The sequence below is a fragment of the Phascolarctos cinereus genome, unplaced genomic scaffold (assembly GCF_003287225.1).
Source record: "Phascolarctos cinereus isolate Bilbo 61053 unplaced genomic scaffold, phaCin_HiC Scaffold_726;HRSCAF=1367, whole genome shotgun sequence".
Lineage (NCBI taxonomy): Eukaryota > Metazoa > Chordata > Mammalia > Diprotodontia > Phascolarctidae > Phascolarctos > Phascolarctos cinereus.
In genome coordinates this window covers 332,911,332-332,924,084 of record NW_027556098.1, presented here as the reverse complement: position 1 = coordinate 332,924,084, position 12,753 = coordinate 332,911,332, and the positions used below count along the sequence as shown (strand labels likewise).

At 37.6% G+C, this 12,753-nt stretch overlaps 1 protein-coding gene across 4 annotated transcripts in view; it reads left to right on the top strand.

Annotated features, from left to right (window-relative positions):
* GRM5 (glutamate metabotropic receptor 5) overlaps positions 1-12,302 on the top strand; it is a 667,058-nt gene extending 654,756 nt beyond the window's left edge. For 3 of the 4 annotated variants that reach the window (XM_020993806.2, XM_020993803.2, XM_020993804.2), the window contains one exon: positions 6,751-12,302. In XM_020993806.2, the coding sequence (XP_020849465.1) occupies positions 6,751-7,576 (826 nt within the window). In that variant the 3' untranslated portion in view covers positions 7,577-12,302. The remainder of the gene's footprint in view (positions 1-6,750) is intronic. The other variant, XM_020993808.2, reaches the window with a different exon arrangement.
* The last annotated feature ends 451 nt before the right edge of the window (positions 12,303-12,753 follow it).

Here is a 12,753-nt window from a genome sequence, read left to right as displayed (position 1 = left end):
TCGCATTTAGAGTATCTCATTCCATTCTGAATACCACATTTAAGAAGACTGCTGATAAATTGGAGGCCCACCAGAGGAAGACAGCTAGGATGCTGATGGACCTCTAGCTAATGACGTATAAAGATCAGTTAAGGCGACTACAGATATTTATTTAGTCTGATGAAGAGAAGACTTAGGGGGACACAATAGCTGTTTTTGAAAGGCTATCTGTAAATTAGAAAGGAAATATTTGTCCACCTTGTTCCCAGAGAACAGAACTGAGAACAATATGTGGAAGCTGCAGAGATCAGGTTTCTTTTAAGTAAGGGAAAAAGTACTTACAACTAGGACTATGATAAGTGGAAATTCTTGCTTTGGGGATAGTGTTACCTCCTATCAGAGGTCTTTAAATAATGTCTGGATGACCATTTGTCAGGTATATGATAGAAGAAATGTTTCGGGGAGTATAAATTGAAGTAGATGCAATCTGAGGCTAATTCAACCTCCGAATAATTTCCTTGTATTTATTTTGTATATATTTTACTTAAACAATCAGCAAGAAAGAGTGGATGGAGAGCTGCCCTTGGAGCCAGAAAGGTGTGGGTTCAAGTCCACATCTCTGATACATACTACCTGCATAGCCTTAGTCACATGACCTTCCAGTACTATCTAGGCATTTTATATGGCTACAACTTTCAGTGAAAGTGTTAGCCTGCATAAATAGAGGGAGTTTCCTCATCAAAGGACATCCTCACCCTTTATATTTAGTAAGAGAAGATGGTATAGTGGATAGAGATACAACCTTAGAAGTTAAGAAGAGGTAGGTTAACAACTACTGGCTATTTGACCCCTGGGCAAGTCACTTAACCTCTTAAATGCCTCAGGCAACTGGATGAGACTATAATTTGTATAAAAGATGCTTAGATGAGGAAGTTCCTCATCCACAGCTCCCAGGAATGTAGTGGTAAATGTTTAACAACTGGCTTGGGGAATGGGGATGGGAATCAGTAGAATGAATGTATTGGTGCCACCCTTTAAAATTTAATCAACATTATTAACATTTCATTCATCACATTAAGTTTAATCAACAAAATAAATCAAGCCTTGATTTGTAATCATTTCTGAGGTATAAACATCCATAAATAAATAAGCAAACACTTAACAATTGCCTCTTGAGATGTGGTTCAAACTGGCTGCAGTACACCTCTGGAAGCTTTTTACAGGGATGAAGCCACATATCTGGTCAAATGCATGCATACATGTCTGAATGTCTATTTCTATATGCATATATATATAATATATTTACATGTTTATATATTGCCTCTCCGGATAGAATGTAAGCTCCTTGAGGGCAGGCATTAATGCATGTCTTTTATCTTTCCCCCGCCAGTGTTCAGCATGGTGCCTGACACATAGTAGGCATTAACAGAAATTTGAGTTGACATCTACCAAACACTCAGAGTATCCGATTCTGTGATAGGTTACATAAACACTAAATTTTTTTCCAAGGCTAAGAAATAAAATGTTTCCTTTAATTTCAAGTCTTTGAAGATAGATTAAAAGCTCAAGTAGTATGTTCTTCATTTATATTCAGTACAAAGTATTTGATAAGCTCATAAGATGCTTAAAAATATGCCTTGTGATTAAGGATGTGCTTAAAATTCCCAGCTCTCCCAGCGGTATAAACAAACATGCAAACATTCCTGGACCACCCAACTAAGTGAACTTCTTGTTGACTGCCCATATTCATTGTGAAAATTTTACTGCCTGGAATGCATAATTCAGTAATAACATTTCTAATCTCACAGACGACTGGGAAATATTTATCCAAAGAGTCTAAATATTAAGGCCATCTCTCACCACCAGCACATATTGCCCCCAAAATACCTAATCACACAGGGATCAAACAAAAATAAAGAGGAATTAAGTTTCAGCAGGAACAATTATCATTTTTAAAAGGTATTTTTGAAGATTCTAAATTGAAAAAAAGAAAGTTAATTTTAGCTGGCTATAGAGGGGGACAGGGACCCTCTAACATATAGAGCTCCCAAAATGGAATGAGCCAGCTTGAAAGGTGGCAGGTTCTCTCCCTCCCCCCACTATAATTCTTTAACCAAAAGCTGGAAGACCTGTCTTATTTTCTTCAGGTCTGGGTTACACTATATGGCCTGTGAGGTCTCATGCAATTCTGAGATTCTGTAATTTTTTGTGCGTCTTATCTGCTCCTGTCCCCTTGCCACTTGTGAAAACACAAATGAACTGCATTAAAGTCTCTACCATTACTAAATATATTGAAATATAAGAATACTTTAAACAGCTTATAATCCTCACTGTGTGGAGTCCAGGCTAACCAAGGCAAAAGGCAGCAGCTTATTAGTTGCATATTCCTAGACAGCCCTTTGAGGGGCAGTATACATGTTTACTGGTCTATTTCACTGACTTCCCATGGGAGAGTCCTTTCTGTATATTAATTTAGATCTCCTAATTATCATGTAGAATTTTTGCTATAAATTTCCCCACTCATACACACACTGAAACCCTTAAAATCTGTCACTATGAAAAAAACAACAACGAAAGGGAATTCATATAGCTGGAGAGCTATATTTGAGAGCCTATTTGAGACAAGTAAATAACTAACATTTCCCTAAAGTAAGGGAGGGAAGGATTAAAAGATGGAAAGTACCATTACGACTGGCCTTCATTATTTGCATTTTAAAATTGCAGTGTTAAAATAGCAGGCATTTGAATAACATTACCTTCATGGAGCTTCCTTTGTTCAGATTTAATTAGTGAGTCATTCTGAAATGGAGAAAGGTGATATGCAGTAAAGCAATGTTCTGCAAATAGGCTAACCATTTCTTGGGGAATAGAAAGAAGCTACAGGGGCTTTGTCCCCTGCTTCTGAGTCAGGACAAATCATATTGTCACAGTCCTGCTCACTTAGTCTTCCTAACTTTCCTTCTGTTTTCCTCTCCCCTTATGTCTTCTTGTTCCTTTCTTTCCCTGAAGCCCAAAGTGGTCAGGGGATGGTGAAGTGTGGTCAGAGGTGGGAGTGCAGTCTCAGGATCATTAACAGAAATGAGTGCTGCAGCTCAATTACTAGATGGATGCATGGATGGATGGATGATGGATAGATGATAGATAGATAGATAGATAGATAGATAGATAGATAGATAGATAGATAGATAGATAGAAGAGAGAGAGACAGAGAAAGATGTAGATCTTGGATAACCTTATTCTCTTGGAGCTGCAAAGGAGGGGAAAGAGAAGGGGAAAGGGAGGGGGAAAGTCCAAAACAACTTGACTGGAATCAATGAAAATCTTGAAATTCTACTGAAAAATGTGGAGTTTGTTGGTTGTTCTGGCTAGTTGCTATACTTATTCTGCCGATGTTATTGTGGGTCCAAACACACACCACACCTGGAAACCTCTGTTTTCAAAGAAGGAAAATGCTGCATACCATTTTCAGAATTCTGTGGGTCACTCAATAGAACCACAGATAGTTGCTAGTGTGAGGAAAAAAACACTTAATGGGACAGGATAGCAGCCAGAAGAAATACACAGATAGATGTGATAGGAAACAATGGTGGGAAAATGAAAGCAGAGTAATCAAGAAGCACGGTGTTACAGAGGACAAAAAGCTGGTGTTCTATCCAATTGAGTCAACCTAATGGATCAATCAGCCCAAAATTAGCAATCTTAACAATGATAGTAAAGGATCTTTCACAGCAGTGGACCACAGGCCAAACTTTATAGAGTTATCAGACAAAGAAATATCTATCAGATCTAAGCAGGCACAACCCAAAATATCAACAAAACACCAAGCAAGGCCACCAGCCAGGCAGTCTGAGGCTAATCTATAGTCCTTTCAGTGGCAAGGATAGCACTGTCAGAACTGTTTCTTCAAAGTGGGTCTTGTGTTTTCTAAGCTGTTTTTCTTTCCCTTTAAATTCTCCACCTAGCCCAGGATTTTCTAGGTATCCTAGAGGGTGACCTCATAGTACACCTCTGTGGACTCAAAGAGACAATCACCAGTTAGTGCTGTCTTAGATTACTCTAAGTTGAGAAATAGTGAGAAGGGAGAGTCACAGACTATATCCTCCAGTCATTCATACATTGAAAAACTATTTATTAAAAATGTGTTTTATGCTATTCCAGCTGCTGGGGATACAAACAAAAAAATAGCCTCTGGCCTTAAGGAAATTATAGTCTCCTCGAAGGAAACTATATGTACACTAACAAGTAAATTCAAAAACAAAAACAAAACAGATGCTATATGTATGTACACATGCATATATATACACAATATACACAAATGTATAAATGTATACAAAAATATATACATACATATATACATATGTGTGTATATTATGTTTATTTATAGATACAGATACATATGTGTGTGTATATATGTGTGAGTGTGTAAAAATACTATTCAAAAGTAATTTCAGAATTTAACACAGTGCCTGGCAAATAGCAAATACTTAATAAATATTGAATGGTTGATTAATTGAATTTCATGGGGGATGGCATTTACCACCAGGTAGACCAAAAAGACTTCATGAAGGAGATGGCACCTGAGTTATATCTTGAAAGAGTCTAAGGAGGAGAGATAAATAGGAAAAAAATCCAGGCATGGGGACAGTCTATGGGGGGGCAAAGGCTCAAAGACAGGGACAAGAAAAAAAAAACTACTGAGTATACATAACAAAGGATGCATGAGAAGAAAAATGTTCAATAAACTTGAAAGGTAGATTGGAATCAGATTGGGAAGGGCTTTAAATGCCAAACAAAAGAATTATGCCTCATTGCAGAAGAAATAAGGAATCACTGGCACTTCCAAAGCAAAGGAATGATGGGGTCAAACCTGTGCTTTAGAAATATCCATTTGGCATATGGGTTTGTCGTATGGGTTTGGAAGGGGAGAGTCATGTGACGAAGAGATGGATTATAGTAGAAAGAACATTGGTTTGGACACCAGAAGACCTTGATTTTAATTCGAGCTCTGATGTTTGCTAGCTATAGGACCCTGGGAAAAATCACTCTATCTCCCTGCACCAGGTTTGGGGCTCGCTAGCAAAGACTGTATCCTTAGAGAGGTCAACCAAATCAGACCCCTGGGGAAGAGAGAGGGGGGAAGTTGAAAGGTTACAGTCTAGCCTATTTGATCTAGGCTCTGAACTCTTCAGCTTCCTTCCCTACAGCTAAACGCTTCAGTCAGGCAGAAAAAGGCATGGAAAACTTGCCTAGGAAAGTAAGAATGGAAAGAAAGTCTAAATATTGCAAGTTGGTAAAAAAAAATATTATGAAACATTCAGTGGAAGCAGAGCATTGTACTGGTATCATGAAGAAATTTTAAAAAAAATACATGACATGACCCTTTTTGATCATATCAGGGAGCCTGAGTTCACCAAAAATAAGGATAAAATACCCAAATAAGTCATGTTTATGTGGTATTCTGTGAAGCCATAAATGTTATTTATATGTATGTTATTCTTCAGAATATATGCATATGTGACAACTGCTATATCATGTTTCCTTTCATATGTATACATATATATATATTTGTTTATATGTGTATGTGTGTGATTTTGTTGGTCTAGGAAACTCCTGGAAGGCTTTAAATACCTTTAGGGTCCTGATGACTTGGATTCAACTACAACTTTACCATGTACCACATGTATGGACCTGGGCAAGTCACTTAACTTCTCAGTGCTTCAAGTCTCTAGATCTATAAGTTGCAGAGCAGGTATTGATGCAGTGCTAGAGGGAGTTTCTTTGCCTGGAAATTCTGTACACCATTGAAATCATAGGTCTAGTAAAAAGTTATGACAAAAGCATAAATAGATGGTATAAATATATGCATGCATGCATGCATGTACACATGTACACATATAAATACATTCTTGATGTGGCTACCTATCACAGCATAAAATAAGCAACAAGTATAGGTTTATGTAGTATTGACAGAATGTAAGAGAATCACCCCAGTGAATATAGCTATTAGTTCTCAGAATGTTTCCAAACAGAATCATTCACCTACTTGCTGGTCATTTCTACCCCCTCCATCCACTCTATTCATTAGTATGATTTTGGTCTCTTTGCATAAATCATATTATATATATATACATATTTATCTCCATATTATACACATATAAGTATATAATACTGTGTGCCCCAGTACATATATCTCCCTATTACAAGCATGTTGACAATTCTCCAATATCCTCTACCACAGAGGTGGATTAGGAACTATTACAAAATATTCTTTTGCTGTTATAGATATGCAATTTTAACATGTTTCAGTGGTAAGTAATGATAATCTGAGTCAGTTGTCACCTTTCTGTGCAAATTAAGTAAAATAACTTGTCCTGAATTCTAGACTTGCATTGTTCCTTTTCATGGTGTGTAGAATATTCTATTTTCTATATGAATATGAAATATAGTTCCCATTTATCTTGTCTTAAACATTCACCATGGAGGGCAAGGACTTGGATAGGATGAATAAAAATATATCGCTGTGCTAATCTTCCTTGGAGCACCCAGGTGAGATGAATCTTACCAATTTTGGAAGGCAACATATGATAGTGGAGAGATTACAGGACTGGTAATCAGGTCATGTATTCTAGTATGGAGTCTAAAACTGACTCAGGCAGTCACTTCTCTCTGAGCCTCAGTTTTCTCATCTATAAAATAAGAAGGTTGGGCTAGATCATTGCTAAAGTCTCTTCCAGAACTAATAGTCTGTGATTTGTTTGTTTTCATTCCTAGCTCTAATGGTAAGTCGGTCACGTGGGCTCAGAATGAGAAGAGCAGCCGTGGGCAGCACCTCTGGCAGAGACTGTCAGTCCACATCAACAAAAAAGAGAACCCCAACCAAACAGCTGTCATTAAGCCCTTCTCCAAGAGCACAGACAGCAGATTTGGCAGTACCACATTCCCAGAGTCTAGCACCAAGATGCTGTATGATGTTTCAGAAGTAGAAGAACACTACCCCGCCCAGTATAGGCCACAGACTCCTTCTCCCGTCAGCACAGTGAGCCAGCCAGCAGGGTCTGTGAGCCGCACGGATGATGACATCCCATCCTTGCACTCAGAACACGCCCAGAGGAGCAGCTCCTCCCAGGGTTCCCTGATGGAGCAGATCAGCAGTGTAGTGACCCGCTTCACGGCCAACATCAGTGAATTGAACTCCATGATGTTGTCAACAGCGTCCCCAGGCACCATGGTGGCCGCCCCTCTTTGCTCTTCCTACCTGATCCCTAAAGAGATGCAGCTTCCTACAACCATGACCACTTTTGCTGAAATACAACCTCTCCCTTCCATTGAGGTAAATGGTGGTGCACAGCCAACCAGTAAAACCCCTCCAGGAGGAGGTGCTGGAAAAGAGAGTGCACCTGAGACATCAGCCGTAGTCAAGCAAGATCTGGAGGAGTTGGTGGCTTTAACTCCTCCTTCCCCTTTTAGAGACTCAGTGGATTCAGGGAGCACTTCTCCTAACTCACCAGTGTCTGAATCAGCCCTCTGTATCCCATCATCTCCAAAATATGACACACTTATCATAAGAGATTACACTCAGAGCTCTTCTTCTTTGTGAATGTAATTTGAGACCACACTGGATCCTGACAGTGATGATCAGGCAGAGACAAAAGCAAGCCTTCAAGATCTCTAGTGTTTGCACAGAGGCAGTGACAGGCATTGGTCACCTGATTAAGAACAGAGGTGTAAGGCAGACATTAAATCAGTAATGGAAACATCAGATTTTTGTGCTATTAAAAAAATCTAGTGGCAGATTTTCTTCCAGTGGCCTTAGAAAACATGGGCTTTTAAGAAACACTGCTTCTACTTTCGACGGCTGATAAAGAGTCTGTTATAACAGTTATATACCAAGTGCTTTGCTTTAGGGTAGCAATGAACTCTGTGTACAGTATGTGAAAAAAAAAGAATAGATTGTAAGCTACTATAAAAAAAAGTTTTGTTTGTTTACTTTGATTCTTATCCCAGAAGTGATCTTTTATCAAGAATAGAAGAACAAATATGAATGTACATTTTCTAACAGACTCAAAATCTGGGACCAAAATGTCAGGCTTTCTCTCTCTTTCTCTCTCTCTCTCTCTCTCTCTCTCTCTCTCTCTCTCTCTCTCTCTCTCTCTCTCTCTCCCTCTCCCTCTCCCTCTCCCTCTCCCTCTCCTCTTTCTCTCTCTTTTTTTCCCATGAAGATCTTGAAAAGCAGTAACTTCAGTTGAGTAAAATCCTCCGAAGTGTGTGTCCCAAGCATGATATACAACTGGAGAGTGAATACTCTGCAGTGAATGCTAACTATATGACTTAGGGCTCTACCAGACTTCTCTTCAACTTACCAATTTGGTTTTGAAATCCTCTTCCAGAAATCTCCATGGGAGGTTGACCTTAGTTACATTGGATTCACCTCCATTAGCCAACAAAACCAGTGGAAGATTTCCTGTCTATTCAGACTATTCACCATGTTGCCAATCAATACTGGAGTAGCAAAAAACAAACAAACAAAAAACATTTTCTGGAACACTGTTTTATAATTCCCTTCTTAGGGCACATTATGCAGCTGGGGACCCTCTTCCTAGCAGCAATCCTGAGCTCTATCCTTGCTGCCTCCCCAGTGGAATGTCACACATTTTTATGAATGCTGTTTCATTAGCATTGCCAGCTAAAATAGGCATTCAGGCTTCCTCATTCCCTGCTTGCAAGAACCTGATACACACTCGAAGAGTTTTTCAGCTCAAACTTTTGAAGTCAGACTACTGGGGATGGTGGCCCACAAACCCGATGAAGACGTTGCCACAATTGTAGGGATTGTCGCCGAAGGAGTTATCAAGATTATAAATAAACTGGAAATAAACAACTGTATTAAGGCCAGCTTAGTGGAGGGTGTATGACTCCAATAAGCAACGATTTTAACTTCTCTTGGCTGCTCAGACATTGCAGCTATGAACTGTGACAAAAGTAGATTTTCAAAGCAATACAGAGTAAACGTTAAAAAAAAAAAACAGAGAAACTGTAGAGAGTACAAACCAACATGGTCTTTCTTGGTTTCTTAGCCACTTGTAGAAGACAGAAGGGAATTACTCACATTTTTCTTTTTGAAATAATCATTAGAATGGGTTAATGCAGTTCTTACTTTTGAATACATGTGGGGAAAAGAGTGAAAGTTTGACTAGTAACAAATGAATTTTGATGGGCAGCAACCTCACTCAAGCCCTGAGTATAACATCCTTCCTCTCCTTTTTCTGTACAGCTATCCTCAGGTGCCAAACATTGTACTTTATATCAAGATAGCATTATCAGAAGGGGTGCGACTGTAATGTAAAGGGGAGCTGACCCAGCTTTATACTGAAGATAGAGGGATTGATAGATAGATGGATAGCCAAAGAGGAAGAAGACATATAATAAAAATAATGTGTAGGTGGAAAAAATATTTTCCCTTTAGAAATCAGTATTTCATATTTGAACTCTCACTCCAATATTCCAAAACATCTCTGATTTAATCAACATGAGTATTTCATCCCAGAGTAAAGGTCACAATGTATTCATTCCTAAACATCCTGGATGACTCTCATATATATCACTCCTCCCTACACACAAAATCATAACTCAATAGAAGGTTTATTTTAAATGAACAATGCTCCATAAAATTGTTTAGAGACTAAAAGCACATGCTTTGCAGTATGTGGTTTACTTTCTTTTAAGATATGAGTAATATCCTAGCCCTTCCCCGTTCTGAAGCTTTATATTCATTTTCAAACAAAACCCTCAAATGCCATGTGATAATTTGAAGATGGTGCTGTTGGATCAGCCTGATTTCAAGTGGGTAGTCCAGTTCTCTTTACAAGAACAGTCATATCTAGACTTCAAGGAGTACGTATGAAACAAAGACAAACATGCTTAGAAAACCAGCCTCCCGAATCCTTGTCCAAAAGGAGGAGATTCATTTATAGATAGCTATCTCTACATCTTTACATAGTAATTTAACCTTCTCCTGGATCACATTTACTTATCTTTTTTTTTTACTTCTTTCACTCAATAATTATTCTTATTTCTCTTTAGTCCCAAATAAATTGTCCAATAGATTTATCAAATTTGAATAATACCAAGAAACTTCTTTTTCAATTTTCCCCAGTACTGATTTTGTTTTCATAGCTCTTAGCTAATATATTTCCTAAAACAGTGCTCAATGAAATGTGAAACATGACAAAATGTGTGTATATGTATATATGAATCATTTAATGTGGATAAATCCCCCTCTAATCTAAGAATTCCATATTAAATAATATTTCCAGCTGATCAAACTTCTTTCACAGCTATTTGTTAGCTTATTTCCTAAAATGATTTTTCATACAGGGAGGAACTTTAAAAAATAAGTATACACGTATGTAATTTAATGCAAATAACTTGTCATCTAAGCACATCACAATAAATCACATTCAAGTAAGTCACACTTCTATTCTAGCTCTTTGTTAGATTATTTCCTAAAACAGTGCTCAATGCGATGAGGAACACAAGAAAAAATATATGCATATAAATCATTTCATGCAAATAAATTCCCACCTAAAACTTCCATAATAAATCCCATTTCCAATTAACTATAAAGCTGAAGATACAGTTTCCAGTGAGAGCAAAGCAGGATGGCTTGCTCTCTGAATCTGTATATTTATTTTGACAACTTATATATCTAGTAGGATAACTATGATTCTCCACATGATAAATTAGTGAAATATTCCTTATGTGGTACAAACTCTGCAAGGTTAGATGCTGGCTTCCAGGGAATAAGTATAAAATACACAAGGGACTCAAAATCTTTACTAGGACTGAGGCCTGAGTTACACTTGTAGATGAGAGTAGATGGTTACTTGACCTTATTAGAATCACTTGAGTTTCCCAGATAAGAGCAGTGTGCTGATTGTGTAATAATATTCTAGTTGGGACCAGTAGTACTTTGAGGAAGAGAATATTGTGAAGAGTTCAAGGACTATATTGTCATTATTAGCTAAGAAAAGTCATTCAATAAAAGAGCTTGGTCCCATGATGAACAAATGTGATCAAATGGTTAGTCAGAAAGAGGAGTTATATTCCAAGAAAGGAGCTCATTGTGAGATCAGTGTCTAAAATGTGGTCAATCTCAAATAAGGTAAAGATAGGTAAGAAAAGCCTGATAAGATTTCCTTGAAATGGAGCAACTAGATAGAGCAGTGGATAGAGCTACCAGCCTTGGAGTCAGGTGGACCTGAGTTTAAATCTGGCCTCAGACCCTTCCCAGCTGTGTGACCCTGGTTGTGTCACTTAACCCTGATTGCCTTCAAAAGAAATTTTAAAATTCCCTAAAACAAGAACAAACAAAATATGTTAGAATCCTCCATCAACCTATTTTCCCCCAAGCTACTCCTCTTACTAACAGTTTTCCTCATTTTGAGAAAAATAGAAAGGTAATTTATGTCCACAAATGAGTCAGATAATGATTGTGTGGCAGTTTTACAACTTCAAAACTAGGAATGAAAACACACTTTTTCCAGAACAAAAGAATCTTCTGTGCTAGTCTCCCAACATAGCCTATATACACTGGAGGCTTAAATGGTGTCATCAGAGTTCACTATGAGCAGCAAATTCTTAATAACACTCAAGCTGTCAAAATCTCTGTGGTTGCCATTTATAATTTTATACTGTGAAAAAAAAAATCCAGATCAGTGAAAGCATTAAGATGAATCAGTATTTGCTTTGGTGATGACATGGTGCCTGAGAGTGATTTCTCTCTTCAGGGGGAGAAGGAGACAGAAGGCACAAGGCCGAGTGGCTGAATGTCACTGATCTGGCAAATGTGAACAAATATACTATGTATATTCTATGTACTTCTTGGATTCCATGGCAGCTGCTAGTGTGTTTGTAATTAGAAATCTATAGAGAATATAGATGTTTTAGACAGATGGTGCCAATTCTCAAAGATTTGTGTGGGCTATAAGTGCTTGTAATTAATATTATTATTTTGGGGCTAATAACTTATAATGGATTTGGTTTTAAACATTGTGTGGCTGTATGTTCTTTTTATGTTGTTGCTGCTTATATACTATTAAGACAATAGAGAATGTACAGTTCTTTTGATGTGAATTGCAAATGAGTTTTTTCATAAAATTTAACATTTTTATCAGCTCTGTTTTGCTTCATACTTGTATAAATGTACTTTATTTTAGCATTTTAAGGATACATTTGCTTGTTTCTCAGTTGTCTACATCATGTTATAATTGGTGTTTGTGTAGTCGGGTACTTTTTCAACAGTATTAAAAAAAATCTGTGATTGACTGTTTTATTTTTTTTCCACAAATGATTTAAAACATGGCTTAACGTTGTTTTCTAAGGGCCAAAAGGACCATAATATTCATTAACGTTTGGATTAATTTCCCATCCAGTTATTTCAAAATGAAGTATATTTATTGATTGGTTTTGTAAATCTTTTTTACATTACCCATGGATACCTACGCCATATGAGAATGAACTAAACTAAAATGGAAGAGTGTGGCAGTTTCTCCTCCCCGAGGTATGCACATATGTGAAGCTGAACTGGGGATTTTTGGTACCATACTTAAATATGGCAGTGTTTTGTAATTAAGTCAATGTGGGCTTTCCCTCCACTGATGAAGTTTGCAGGCCCTTTGTGACTTAGAAGATGCTGTTATTTCTGCATTCATCATCTTTCTGCTGAACTGATTATCATCTTCAAACTTAGCTAAACTGTGTCTTGGATGACATAAA